General features: G+C 41.8%; 1 protein-coding gene across 1 annotated transcript; it reads right to left on the bottom strand.

Moving 5' to 3' along the window:
- Positions 1-678: 678 nt before the first annotated feature.
- On the bottom strand, positions 679-8,601 carry atp5l (ATP synthase, H+ transporting, mitochondrial F0 complex, subunit g). Its single transcript, XM_063038152.1, has 3 exons — positions 8,457-8,601; positions 5,321-5,481; positions 679-861 (listed from the first exon to the last, which is right to left on the bottom strand). Exons 1-3 carry the CDS (start codon positions 8,518-8,520, stop codon positions 763-765), a joined length of 324 nt encoding a protein of 107 aa, XP_062894222.1. The 5' UTR covers positions 8,521-8,601; the 3' UTR covers positions 679-762.
- Positions 8,602-14,031: the final 5,430 nt, after the last annotated feature.

Here is a 14,031-nt window from a genome sequence, read left to right as displayed (position 1 = left end):
TGAGATCCCACAGTACTAAACCAGGCCAAAAGGTAAGATTATTTGGCTTTATTACCTCAACAAACCCAGTTTTGCTTACCTCATCTCACCGCAATTCCAGCTAATGAAGGCCCAGCAAAGAGAATGCATTAATAAATCTGGAGCTCAAATATCCCTCCTCTCCTAAAACTTCCAAAGATTTAACAATGTTGTGTGCAAAAATCCTTCCCACATTATTTAGAAGCATCAAAAGAAAGCATTATTGAATCAAATTATAAGTAGGGCAAATTAGTAAAATATCAATTATCAGAATCCACTAACCATTGAACATGTATAAATTCATAGATTTAAAAAATGTTGGCACCATCTTCAGCTTTTCAAATTCCAGATAGATGTCACATTACAACAGACAAAAATCCATTGTGCCTCAATTCCAATGCTCACAGTCTAGTAAGAAAGTTTAAAAGAACTGCTTCTAATTTGGCCCCTAGAATGCCTCTAATGGCCTTATCACCATAGTGCAGCACTAGCTTAATTAGTGTTTTGACATAACTGTAGTGAAATAAATGCATCTTGTGCCTTCCTTGAAATCTACTGGTAGTGAGTGTCAGAAGGGTAAGAGTACCCTTCTACGCATCGTGATGAGTATAAAATGATTAATCAGAAGTGCAGTGCGTGAAGCAAAAGTCAGCACCAGTATTTCAGGTCTTAATAATAGGTTTGTTTATTTTGGAATATTATGTTCATTCATATACAATGGAATGCTGGGTCAAACAGAGGAGCTCAGACATTATATCCAATCAGGCTTCCTCGGCCAATGACCTCACCAATGAAAAACCACATCAGAACTTCTGTGGCCACCAATGTGTTTCTCAAGGCGTCCTGCAAAAGAGACAATAGAAAGGTTAGTGCAATTATACTATGTTCAAATGTTTAAAAACCTGAAGGTTGTGGAAAAGTGACAATACTGTAAACCTTGAATTTAACCTTTGATCTGTAAGGACATCGTTAATTTATATAGGCAGCAAAAACACTACCCAAATTTCAAAAATAAGAATTTTCCAACAAGAAACCAGCCTGGAGATTTGAATGTAATTCTCAAACTGTTATCTATTGTTAACATTTCAATTCATATGTAAATTAACCCCTTCAGCTGGTCTTTCTTTGCTCTGCAAACCCTAGAAATCACAAGAAACAGCTGTGTAAAAATCTTCCTATAAACATTTGTAAAAATCTTCCTATAAACATTTGTTAAAATCGAATTATTAGTAGGGAGGGGAAAATCAGAAATTCTGATTCACTCAGCACTGACCTAAATAAATAGTTTGAAATTTCAAAACCCTCAAATGGAATCCTCCTATATTTGTGCTCCAATGTTCATGATAGCTAAATATCACATTTGTATAGTTTACTTAACAAGCCCTTATTCCATAACCTGGATTGTCAGCAGGCAAGAGCAGATGGCAGAGACCATTTACATATGAATGAAAAAGATGACAAAGACAGACTACAAACTTTGAAAAATAATATCTTCTCTGGGAAAAGGGATGTCACGACAGTTTTCTCATTAATCTCAAGTTTAAGGGAAACTATTATAACAAATTAGCTATGGGAGTCAGGATCTTTGACTAATATGCTTATATTCATATTATTCAGAAAGTCAGAAGGCATGGGATCCAGGGAAGTTTGGCCAGGTGGATTCAGAATTGGTTTGCCTGCAGAAGGCAGAGGGTGGTGGTGGAGGGAGTACATTCAGAATGGAGGATTGTGACTAGTGGTGTCCCACAAGGATCTGTTCTGGGACCTCTACTTTTCATGATTTTTATTAACGACCTGGATGTGGTGGTAGAAGGGTGGGTTGGCAAGTTTGCAGAGGACACAAAAGTTGGTGGTGTTGTGGATAGTGTAGAGGATTGTCGAAGATTGCAGAGAGACATTGATAGGATGCAGAAGTGGGCTGAGAAGTGGCAGATGGAGTTCAACCCGGAGAAGTGTGAGGTGGTACACTTTGGAAGGACAAACTCCAAGGCAGAGTACAAAGTAAATGGTAGGATACTTGGTAGTGTGGAGGAGCAGAGGGATCTCGGGGTACATGTCCACAGATCCCTGAAAGTTGCCTCACAGGTGGATAGGCTAGTTAAGAAAGCTTATGGGGTGTTAGCTTTCATAAGTCGAGGGATAGAGTTTAAGAGTCGCAATGTAATGATGCAGCTCTATAAAACTCTGGTTAGGCCACACTTGGAGTACTGTGTCCAGTTCTGGTCACCTCACTATAGGAAGGATGTGGAAGCATTGGAAAGGGTACAGAAGAGATTTACCAGGGTGCTGCCTGGTTTAGAAAGTATGCATTATGATCAGAGATTAAGGGAGCTAGGGCTTTACTCTTTGGAGAGGAGGAGGATGAGAGGAGACGTGATAGAGGTGTACAAGATAATAAGAGGAATAGGTAGAGTGGATAGCCAGCGCCTCTTCCCCAGGGCACCACTGCTCAATACAAGAGGACATGGCTTTAAGGTAAGGGGTGGGAAGTTCAAGGGGGATATTAGAGGAAGGTTTTTTACTCAGAGAGTGGTTGGTGCGTGGAATGCACTGCCTGAGTCAGTGGTGGAGGCAGATACACTCGTGAAGTTTAAGAGACTACTCGACAGGTATATGGAGGAATTTAAGGTGGGGGGTTACATGGGAGGCAGGGTTTGAAGGTCGGCACAACATTGTGGGCCGAAGGGCCTGTACTGTGCTGTACTGTTCTATGTTCTATTTCTATGTTCTATATCACTTTGGTTATGAGATTTCCAACTGTAATGTAGTGGTTATTACAACTTAGGGCACTCCAGAGTTCAATTCCAGTGCCATTTTGTAAGGAGTCTCTGTACATCCTCCCCGTGGGATGCGTGGGTTGTCTCCAGGTGCTCCACTTTCCTCCCACAGTCCAAAGACATATCAGGGTAGGTTAAATGGTCATAGTAAAGGTTTGGGTTAATCGGGGGTTTCCTGGGGCGGCGTGGCTCAAAGGGACAGAAGGGCCTACACTGTGCTGTATCGCTAAATTAGATTAAAGAGCTCAAATTTTCCAGGAAATAAATATATATTTTATATACAAATAAAAATTCAAGCAGTTTACAGGTACAATATTTAATAAAAACTGAAATGAGAACTAATGAAATACAAGTAAGCAGCTTCAACAATTTGGAATAACTCCTAATACACATTCTTGCATTACAACTCAGGAGCCGGGGTACCAGCATGAAAACTAAGTTTTGTTATCTTGTTCCCACTTCATGGGAAAATGTTCCAGAGGAATTAGTAGCCTCATTTTTTATAGCGAAAAAAAACTGATGGAAAGGCACCTGACAAATGGAGAAATGAGCAGGGCCATGAAATAGATACCATTTATTTCCCTGTCAACACACCTTATAGAAATTATTTTATAGAAATGAATAAAAATGCAGCAGGTCCCAGTGCCTTAATCACCCAGGGACACTACTCAGGTAAGTTAGCTCACCACCACACTGATCAAGATTAGAACCTAATGGCTCCATCAAACACCAGATAGTGCAATTACTTATAAGATTACTCTTAACATTATTTTTGTTAAATGCTTTGTTTGATTTATACTTTTTATACTTCATACTTTGTCACCAAACAATTGATAATAGAACGTACAATCATCAAAGCGATATTTGATTCTACGCTTCGCGCTCCCTGGAGTACAAATCGATAATAAATATTAAAAATTTAAATTATAAATCAAAATAGAAAATAGAAAAGGGAAAGTAAGGTAGTGCAAAGAAACTGAGAGGCAGGTCCGGATATTTGCAGGGTACGGCCCAGATCCGGGTCAGGATCCATTCAGTAGTCTTATCACAGATGGAAAGAAGCTGTTCCCAGATCTGGCTGTACGAGTCTTCAAGCTCCTGAGCCTTCTCCCGGAGCGAAGAGGGACGAAAAGTGTGTTGGCTGGGTGGGTCGTGCCCTTGATTATCCTGGCAGCACTGCTCTGACAGCGTGCGGTGTAAAGTGAGTCCAAGGACGGAAGATTGGTTTGCTGCGCCGTGATCACGATCTTCTGCAGCTTCTTCCGGTCTTGGACAGGACAACTTCCATACCAGGTTGTGATGCACCCTAGAAGAATGCTTTCTACAGTGCATCTATAAAAATTAGTGAGGGTTTTAGGGGACAGGCCAAATTTCTTTAGTTTTCTCAGGAAGTAAAGGTGCTGGTGGGCCTTCTTGGCAGTGAACTCTGCTTGATTGGACCAAGTCAGGTCATTTGTGATATTAACCCCGAGGAACTTAAAGCTTTTGACCTGTTCCACTTGCGCACCACTGATGTAAATTGGGTCGTGCAGTCCGCTATTCCTTCTGAAGTCAACAACCAATTCCTTCATCTTGCTGACGTTAAGGGATAGGTTATTGTCTTCACAGCATGCCACCAGGTTCTTAATTTCCTCTCTGTACTCAAACTCATTATTAATTTAATTTTAAGTTAATGTATTGCTTTTCTTCATAAATTGCTAGTATAGGCTGAACGTGTTTGTTATGTTACATGCCTGAATTTTCTTTTCCAGCAGCAGCTGATGCTGACAAAACTGAATTACCATTTGTTTCCAAGCTAACTATTGATTCAAGTCATCCCAATACTTGATATTCAAATGGACGTACAATATCTTAATACTTTTAAGAATGACAATGCATTAGAGGAGGAGATAAATATGAAATGATACCAACAATGAATGAAGTATACGCTACTGTGCAAAAGTCTTTAAGCACATATCTATAGCTAGGGTGCCTAAAACTTTTGCACAGTACTGCAGTAATTTATGTATTGCACTGTACTGCTGCTGCAAAAATAAAAAAATTCATGACATGTGAGTGATGATAATCCTGAATCTGATGTGGGTCTCTATAGTGGACTAAGAGTGGGAAAGGGGCAGGGAGAGGGGAGGGAACAGGAAGCATCAGAGACATTCTATAACTGTACAAGGAGGGATTATAGAAACAGAAAGCATTTTCTTTAGCATAGTATCCCAAATCATGAAACACTTTGATGGCGTGAACCAATTTCCAGAGTGATTAGTAAATAAATTCAGAGTAACTTGGCAAGGAAGCAAAAACAATTGTAAAAGCATGAGTTACTGTGACCTAAACCCTACAATTTTAAAAGAAATTACCCACATAAAATTTTCAATGAAGTGGGGGTGCAAGGTAATGAATGAACTGAAGATTGGATACACCGAGCGTGCCAGTTTGATGTGAGAAATTGCTGTAAGTAGTGCATTTTTATCTTGCAATGCACAAGTGAAGCTGCCACGATTAGAAAGTACTTCCCATCTCTTAGTTACCTTGACAGTTAGTTGTTTGTAAGTCCCAGCCTTGAAAGATGCAGCAAGTCCCTTAAAGCTTTCGACAGCCACAGGGATTTCACTGGGTGTCGGAGGACTCAGCTCTACCCGAGCATATTTCCAAAAAGTAGCTAGACGAGGCCTTGAATACTTAACAGCAGCTGCAAAACAAATATGCAACCAGGTTTTGTAAAATTCAATACAAAAATCAATGAAAGAAAGTAGATAATTGCAGCAAATATGGAAAATACAGGCCAGCAATTATCTAAAATAAGACAAATACCCAAACACAATATTTAGTAAAATTTTAAGGGGAAAAAGCACACGTGACTGAAATGGGGAATTCAAATCCTTTGTTCAGACACTTTCCAAGCCTCCTGATCCCACTGTACCCTAGCAATACAATCCACAATAGGGGTAAATCACTGTATGAAGAAACTCAGCAGGTCAGGCAACATCTATGGAAAGGAATAAAGAGCTGATGTTTCAGGCTGAGACCCTTCATCAAAACTCATCTTCAAAAATTGACTATTCCCTTTACTCAAGATCAGAAAGCAAACGATGTATGTAACTTGCTCAAGACTAAATAATCTACAACACTTCTTGAAAACTTTCCCATCTAATCCCACTTCTCTGCCATAAATCCATTTCACTGACATACAATGTGCCATGAACTAATAAAGCACAGTGAGACATAATAGTTTAAAAATGCATGAACACCTCCATTCATGCTGACAAACAGATGGCCCAACATACGAGAGCTAACACTTCAGGTCAAGACCTAGCTGTATATCTATATCTAAAGATCACTCCTTTGATGATAACAATGTGCACATTTTGGACATGGAGGACAGGTGGTTTGAAAGAGGTGTTAAATAAGCTATCTTTGTCAAACTGGAAAACCCATCCCTGAACAGAGGGGGTGGAGTATGACACCACCTATCAGCTGCTTACAATGTAGTCCTAACATCTTTACCCCGGTGTCCCCACAACAGTTCACACCTCCATTCAAGACTAATGGCCCTCTCATTACTCTCTACAACTCTCATGTGATTGCTATACCTTTAAACAACTCAAGAGTTTATAAACGGAAAAATCTACCCACCATGGATCAGAACTGAAGCATCTCGGATGAGTGGTGAAATGTCTTCTGGACAACACAGCAAATCCAGTTGCTCCAACTATTAACCTCTCTGGCCAAGATATGATCAGTTATATGACACAGCATTATGCAGTTATTGCCAGTCAAAATTGGTGACAGCACCTTTCTTCCAGTTCTCTCAAGACTGTTCCAATTTTCAATAAAATTACAGCTGATTTGATCTTTATGCTCAACTCTGTTTTCTTGCCTGATTCCATTGAAATCCAAGAATTCAATATACCCCACGAGCATAAAGCAAAAACATAACCAATTGCATTTTAGAAAATGCCAAGTGATTCAAAGCCTTAAGAAAATGTGTATCCATCTTGTGGCCAACCTTTTAAGACACTGTTTTTCATATATAGGAGTTCACTCTCGCAGCATCTGTTCTATCAAACTCACGTAGAAATCAGCATATTTCTATGTGAGCTTGATAGCACTGCTTGATCTTGAATACCAAAAGGCAAACACTCATTGTGCACAATTTTCCTTAATATAATCAAGAATCTTGCTCAAGAAATAACAGAAGTGCTGGAAATACTCAGTAGGCCGGGTAGTATCTGCAGAAAGAGAACTTAATCAATGGTTCAGGTCTGCAGCCCTTCATTTTCAGGAATTAATCTGGTGAACATATCAGCACCCAAAAGCAATTAAATCCTTCCTCATACAAGCAGAGCAAAATTGTACTCAATACTTAAAGTGCAGTTTCATTAACACCTTGTACAGTTGTATATAGACTTCCTCACTTTTATACTCCATCCATCTTGCACCAAAGGCTCACATCCTATTTACTTACTAAATAACTTTTCCAATTCTTAAAGCAGGACACCCAAACTCCCCTTAGGACCAATTTTAACAGGCTCACTTATCCCACTTTGTTCTACAGTCCTCACATTTCCCCTACATTTTCATACACATTTAACTAGTCTGGATATTTTAGGAGACTGTGTCCAGCTGACTACTTTCCTTTTCATCTATTCTTAGGTGAACAAACATGTAATATTTGCTTCCTTCAAGAAAGTCATTAATATAGATTGTAAGGACCAACACTGCAGCAATAATCCCAATGCTGTCTCACAAGATGCAAGCAACACATACAAAATGCTGGAGAAACTCAGCAGGCCAGGCAGCATCTTATAGAAAAGAGTAAATAATCAACGTTTTGGGCCAAGACCCTTCAACAGCACCAAAACGTCAACTCTTTACTCTTTTCCATGGATGCTGCCTCGTCTGGTGAGTTCCTCATGCATTTTGTGTGTATTGCTTGGATTTCCAGCATCTCCAGATTTTCTCTTGTTACAAGATGGTTGTTGGGTGACATGAATATTTTCTGTTAACTGGTTGCCATCTTCCAACCCCCAAGAATAACAAGCTATTCTCTTCAAGAACAGGGGGTTTCATGGGCAGATCCCAGGCTAGGCTTTAAGAGAGACACACGCACACAAGAAACTGCAGCTACTAGAATATTGAGCAAGAAGAACATTGCTTAAGGAACTGTGAGAGACAGCGCCTCCACAGATGCTGCCTAGAAAATGTCCACTGTATTTTCCTTCCACAAATGCTAGCTAATGCGCCGAGTTCCTCCAGCATCTGCAGTCTCTCGTGTGACTGAAACAAGTCATGTCTATTAAAAGACAACACTGCTGTCAGCGAGGGGTTATGGCCTTGGTTAACAGGGAGAGAGGCCGAAGCACAGAATACGAGCGGGTTCTGTGGCGAGGACAGGCCCAGGCCCACAAACGGATGACCGCGCCCGAAACGGCCCACCATCGCCGCAGCAGCACCCAGTGTGCGCGATTTCTCCCTCCCTCACACGCGGCGTAACCGACCCAAAGGCCCGCGGCTGCTCCCAGCCTCTTTGCCGTGGCTCCGGTCTAGGGCCGTCTAGTACCTGGTCAGCCGCGGCCTTCCCTATCCCATCCCACAGCATCTTGCTGTAAAACCGAGCCTGCTCACTCGCTCAATCTCCCCGTCCTCCCAACCGTCCATCATTACCGCTGGCGAGCATCGGGGTCCCGGTCACCACCCTCTGCACCATCCGCCTCGCTGCCTGTGCCATCTTCACAAAGTCACCTCCGTGGGCTGCTGAAAGTCCCCGGCTATGAGCTGTCTATACCCCTGCCTGACTGCGCGCCCTATGTTTTCAATGATAGCCCATCAGGCGCATCATTGGGCAGCTAAATCACTGAGTTTAATGTCAGTGTCTGGATTCAAGTAATTCGAGGATACAACTTTTCAATAAGTGCAGGTAAATAATAACTAAAATGTAAAAGTATTTGTAATTTAAGTGGTACATTAAACATAAAAGTAATTTCAGAAGTAAGAGTAAAACTTTCACTCAATCTTTCTCAGACTCACCTCAACACTGAACTGATTCCACAATCTATGGACTCACTGTCAATGTCTCAGTATTATTTAATTTCTTCTTATTATTATATTTTTTATCTCTTCTCAGCTCAAGCTGTTAAAACCTAAGGTTGTCAATTGCTATGAACCTTTGGATTGTTCTAATGGTGTTTAGTATTATTGCTTTCTGAATATTTACATAAATATTGCCGTGTAGGCTTAATTGTTTAATATTATCGTGATTTTGGAATGATACCAGTTGTAGAAATTATTATTGGGACATGTTCATGTTCCAGAGTGTTTCAATTTCCTCTTTTAATTCAGCATATTTCTGGTGTTTTTCACTTACTGATTTCTGTATGTTATGTGTTTAGAATGGCTACATCTATTAATTAAGTTGTTCTTGCTCGTTTATCCTGTAATATTATAGCCAAATGGTTATTATGGATGGTCCTATCTGTGTTGGTGTGTGGCCAAGTGGTTAAGGCGTTCGTCTAGTGATTTGAAGGTCGTGAGTTCGAGCCTTGGCTGAGGCAGCGTGTTGTGTCCTTGAGCAAGGCACTTTATCACACATTGCTCTGCGACGACACTGGTGCCAAGCTGTATGGGTCCTAATGCCCTTCCCTTGGACAATATCGGTGGTGTGGAGAAGGGAGACTTGCAGCATGGGCAACTGCTGGTCTTCCATACAACCTTGCCCAGGCTTGCGCCCTGGAAACCTTCCAAGGCGCAAATCCATGGTCTCATGAGATGAACGGATGCCTATATATATCTGTAATAATCGATCAGTCATAATACAATTTGTGGCACTCTGACTCTAAAGCTGGATCAGGCTTGTATTTATAGTAAGTTATGGAGTCTTTTATGAGTTTGTATTTTAAAGCAAGATTTTGGTGAATGATGTTTGCCACTTGATTGTGCCTGTGTGAGTAATCAGATTGAGTTAAACTGCTGCAGGATCCTGTAATGTGTTGGATTGTTTCTGGTATCTCTGTCACACTGGGGTGCTGGGAACGGACCCAAAGCAAGACACAGACACTGAAGTACAAGGACAGGACTTGACTACAGTAGGGATGTGACAGGATCCAGACAAGGAGCAGGGACAAGAATGCAGACTTGGGCTTGGACCCCGAGCCAGAGACTGGACAAGGACCCAGAACCTGGGTCTTGCCTTGGCCTCGGGCCCCAGAACCAGCCAAGGACGTGACATGACTACAGGACAGGAGGCTGGGGTCTTGAGGCTTGAGCTCGGAGACGGGCTGGGGTCTTGGATCTTGAGCTCGGAGACAGGCTGGGGTCTTGGATGAAACAGGTCAGTACATAGACATAGAGCCGGGACTTGTAATAGACAAGCTGGGTCTCAACTTCTCCACACCAAGGTGGGACAGGACCATCCGTTGGGTAACGGCGGAACGGCCAGACTTACCCAACAGAGGCAAAGACAAGACAATACAAGACAAGACAGGTCCCCCCGCAGGGCAACGGCAGAATGGCCTGACTTACCCCACAGAGGCGAAGACAAGACAAGACAAACACCGAAGAACGACAGGCAGTTCCATCTCTGCGTCGGGATTGCTCTGAGTCACAGTTCGGCCAGCAACCTCAGCTGGCTACAGAAGCAGCCAGATCCCTACCTAGCTCGGAGTGGCTAGCAGCCACTCAGCTGGCCCGGGAAATAGCTGAATCCATACAGCAAAGGCAGCTCCGACTACTGACAGCAAGGTTCCATGAGGGGATGGTTCCCCAACGTGGCCTAAAGATGGCAAATGGCCACTCTAGCCTTCCACCGCCAGGTTGCTCCCAGGGGATCTTGACAAGACAAACCAGCAGCCCACACTCAACCCCAAGGCTACTTGTATTCCAAGCTCCAAGATGGGAATCAGGTACCTATGAGTAACTCAACCAAAACAAGGGACAGCTGGAAGACCCGGAGTCCTGAATCCACGGACCGGACCGTGAACCGGAATGCAGACTTCACGGACCGGACCATGACATTCTTTTGGCATTTTCTGCATTTATCATTTTGAATTTGCTTGTCTTTCATTATGCATTTTTGATTTTTTTTGGGTTAACCACCTGGTCCTGTATTGCCACAAGGAACCCCTCTCTTTCTGGGAAGAGGTTGTCAGCACTGAGCCAGGCATTCAACGCTTCCTTGTCGACATCTAGTCTGCTCGGATTGTGGGGATGTCTTCCATGGAGGGTCATGCTCTTCTATTGGTTAACTTTTTCTTCTGTAGTGATAATTCTTCAGTTTTCTGTTATGTGCTTTCATTTAAGTTTAGTGGTGTATACTTCTTGTCAGAATTGCATATACTTGTGTGGAGTGTTGAATCCTGTTTTTGTTGATGAAAATATATCCTTATAAGTTTTATCTGACTGTTATGTAAAGTTTTATGTCTGTTATTTCTCTTCCTCCTTCTGTCCTAATCTAAGTGTGTTCAAGTGTACGTAGTGTTTTCTAAAATTTGTTTTTCAATTGTGACGATATCCTGAGGTATTCATTATGGATTGTGCCTTTAAAAAGAGAGAGGGAGCGTGCAGCTGTACAGCACAAACAGCTTGTTACAGAGAGAGAGGGGCGAAGACTGCTCACAGTTTGTTTGGGATTTCTGCAAGGACACTGCCAGCTTCTAAGTTCCTACAGAGAGAGAGAGAGGAGGACTACTTGATGGACAGCTGGTGTTCAGCACAACAGTATTTAAACCAGCATAATTGCTTGTTTTACAGGACACGCAGACACACTAAGGTGTGGGGAAGTTACCACTATCCTTTTCAGGTGCCCACGAGTGTGGGACTGAGGATCGATTGAGAGGAATCGATCTGTGATTAGCAGTACGTGAAAGAGTGACCCTGTGGAGTCTACCAGTGTGTCTAACCCTTGCCTGGGTTGGTAGATTATCACTTGAAGAAGGTGCCCTTAAGTTGATCAAGTTTGGCTAACTTGGAAGTTTCGGAGGACAATGGGAAGAATCGACGGAATTGGCTTACATGGACAACAAAACACCTCTCTCTCTCTCTCTCCACCACTACTCAAGTCAATAACATGAACTGAAGTGACTTCATTTACCCATCGTCGTAAGACTGTATCCATTTACCCCTTAAACTTGAAAAAGCTTGGCTTTCCACACTTATATATGCATGAATTTTGCTAACCTGTTTGATTTATCTGATTTTTATATTACTGTATTGCGTAGTTACTAATAAAATAGCTTTAGTTAACAGCAATATCGGGCTCAAGGTGTTTTTCCATTTCTGCTGGTTCTTTAACCCGTTACAGGGTACATAACACAGTTCTTATATTACTTTGTAAATTTTCCACATCGGTTCAAACCAAGATATTATGCCAAAAGAATACGTTAATATGGGTGTACCAAAAGTGTTTATTGCCTTTGTTATATTTTTACTATTAAGCTCTGCTCGTGTGTCCACTATAAGAAAAACACTAAAATGGTGTTCATGGACGGACACTACAGAGGACACCACTGCTCTCCAAAAAAAACATTGCAGCAAATCTCAAGTTTGCAAAAGACCACCTGGATGTTCTACAATGCTCTGTGAACAGACGAGACAAAAGTTGAACTTTCTGGCAGAAATGCACATTGCTATGTTTGGAGGGAAAAGGACACTGCACACCAACACCAAAACCTCATCCCAACTGTGAAGCATGGTGGAGGAAGCATCATGGTTTGGGGCTGCTTTGCTACCTCAGGACATGGACGGCTTGCAATTGTTGAGGGAACAATGAATTCAAAATTATATCAAGACATTTTACAAGAAAATGTCAGGGTAGCTTAAGAAAAGTTGGATAATGCTACAAGGCAATGATCCAAAAGATGAGAGTAAATCATCAACAGAATGTTTAAAAAGAAGAAAATTTGTGTTTTGGAATGGCCAAGTCAAAGTCCTGACCTTAATCCTATAGAAATGTAGTGGAAGGACCTGAAGCAAGCAGTTCACGCAAGGAAGCCCACCAACATCCCAGAGTTGAAGCAGTCTTGTAAGGAGAAATGGCCTAAAATTCCTCCAAGCCGATGTGCAGGACTGATCAACAGTTACCAGAAATGTTTGGTTGAAGTTATTGTCATGTAAGGGGATCACACCGGTTACGAAAAGCAAAGGTTCACATACTTCTCCAACAAATACATGTAATATTGGATCATTTTTCTCGATAAATAAATTAACAAGTAACACACACAAAAAATGCTGGTGAACGCAGCAGGCCAGGCAGCATCTATAGGAAGAGGTACAGTCAACGTTTCGGGCCAAGACCCTTCATCAGGACTAACTGAAAGAAGAGGTAGTAAGAGATTTGAAAGTGTGAGGGGAGGGGAGATCCAAAATGATAGAGGAAGGCTGGAGGGGAGGGGTACATCTAAGAGCTGGAAAGTTGATATGCAAAAGGGATACCAGGCTGGAGAGGGGAGAGGATCATGGGACGGGAAGCCTGGGGAGAAAGAGAAGGAGGGAGGGGAGCCCGGAGTGTGGAGAGCAGGCAAGGAGTTATAGTGAGAGGGACAGAGGGAGAAAAGAGAGAGAGAGAGAAATAAAAGGGGGGAAATAAAAAATATTAAAAATATATTAAATAAATAAATAAGGGATGGGGTGTGAAGGGGAGGGGGGGCATTAGCGGAAGTTTGAGAAGTCGATGTTCATGCCATCAGGTTGGAGGCTACCCAGATGGAATATAAGGTGTTGTTCCTCCAACCTGAGTGCATGAAATTAACAAGTAAAATGTTTTTTGTGTTATTTATTTAATTGGGTTATCTACTTTTAGGACTTGCATGAAGGTCTGATCACATTTTAGGTCATACTTATGCAGAAATAGAGAAAATTCTAGCACCACGGTATATGTTTCATATTCATCCATGGGTTGTATTGTACCCTGCTGCTCTGTTTTATATTCTACTAACTCTGTTGCACCTTCCTTTATGTTTTATGTTCTGCACTTATCTAGTCCAAAGTTTATATTTCTGAAAATAGTTGTACTACATGAATTAGTTGCTTTAGCTTTACTGATGAAGGAGCATATAATTTCAAATTGTCCATGTATAAAAGGTGTGTCGTTTGGTTTTTACAGGGGCTCACATACACAGGGCAAGTGCAGATTTAAAGGTGAAACTTGCAGAAAATGTACCAAAGTAAGACACGTACAAAGGACCATGCTGCTCAGAGGAAGAGTGAAAGTGACGAAAACAGTGGTCCGACAACAACAGTGGGATTG

This window comes from Mobula hypostoma, chromosome X2, assembly GCF_963921235.1.
Source record: "Mobula hypostoma chromosome X2, sMobHyp1.1, whole genome shotgun sequence".
Classification (NCBI taxonomy): domain Eukaryota; kingdom Metazoa; phylum Chordata; class Chondrichthyes; order Myliobatiformes; family Myliobatidae; genus Mobula; species Mobula hypostoma.
This window is presented reverse-complemented; position numbering and strand designations above follow the sequence as displayed.

Excerpts from the sequence above, each read along its gene's own strand:
- atp5l (XM_063038152.1), bottom strand. The coding sequence starts at position 8,520 with ATGGCACAGGCAGCGAGGCGGATGGTGCAGAGGGTGGTGACCGGGACC. Across the intron at positions 5,482-8,456 it reads GACCCCGATGCTCGCCAGCG|CTGCTGTTAAGTATTCAAGG; the intron begins GTAATGATGGAC and ends TTTGTTTTGCAG. Across the intron at positions 862-5,320 it reads ACAAACAACTAACTGTCAAG|GACGCCTTGAGAAACACATT; the intron begins GTAACTAAGAGA and ends TCTCTTTTGCAG.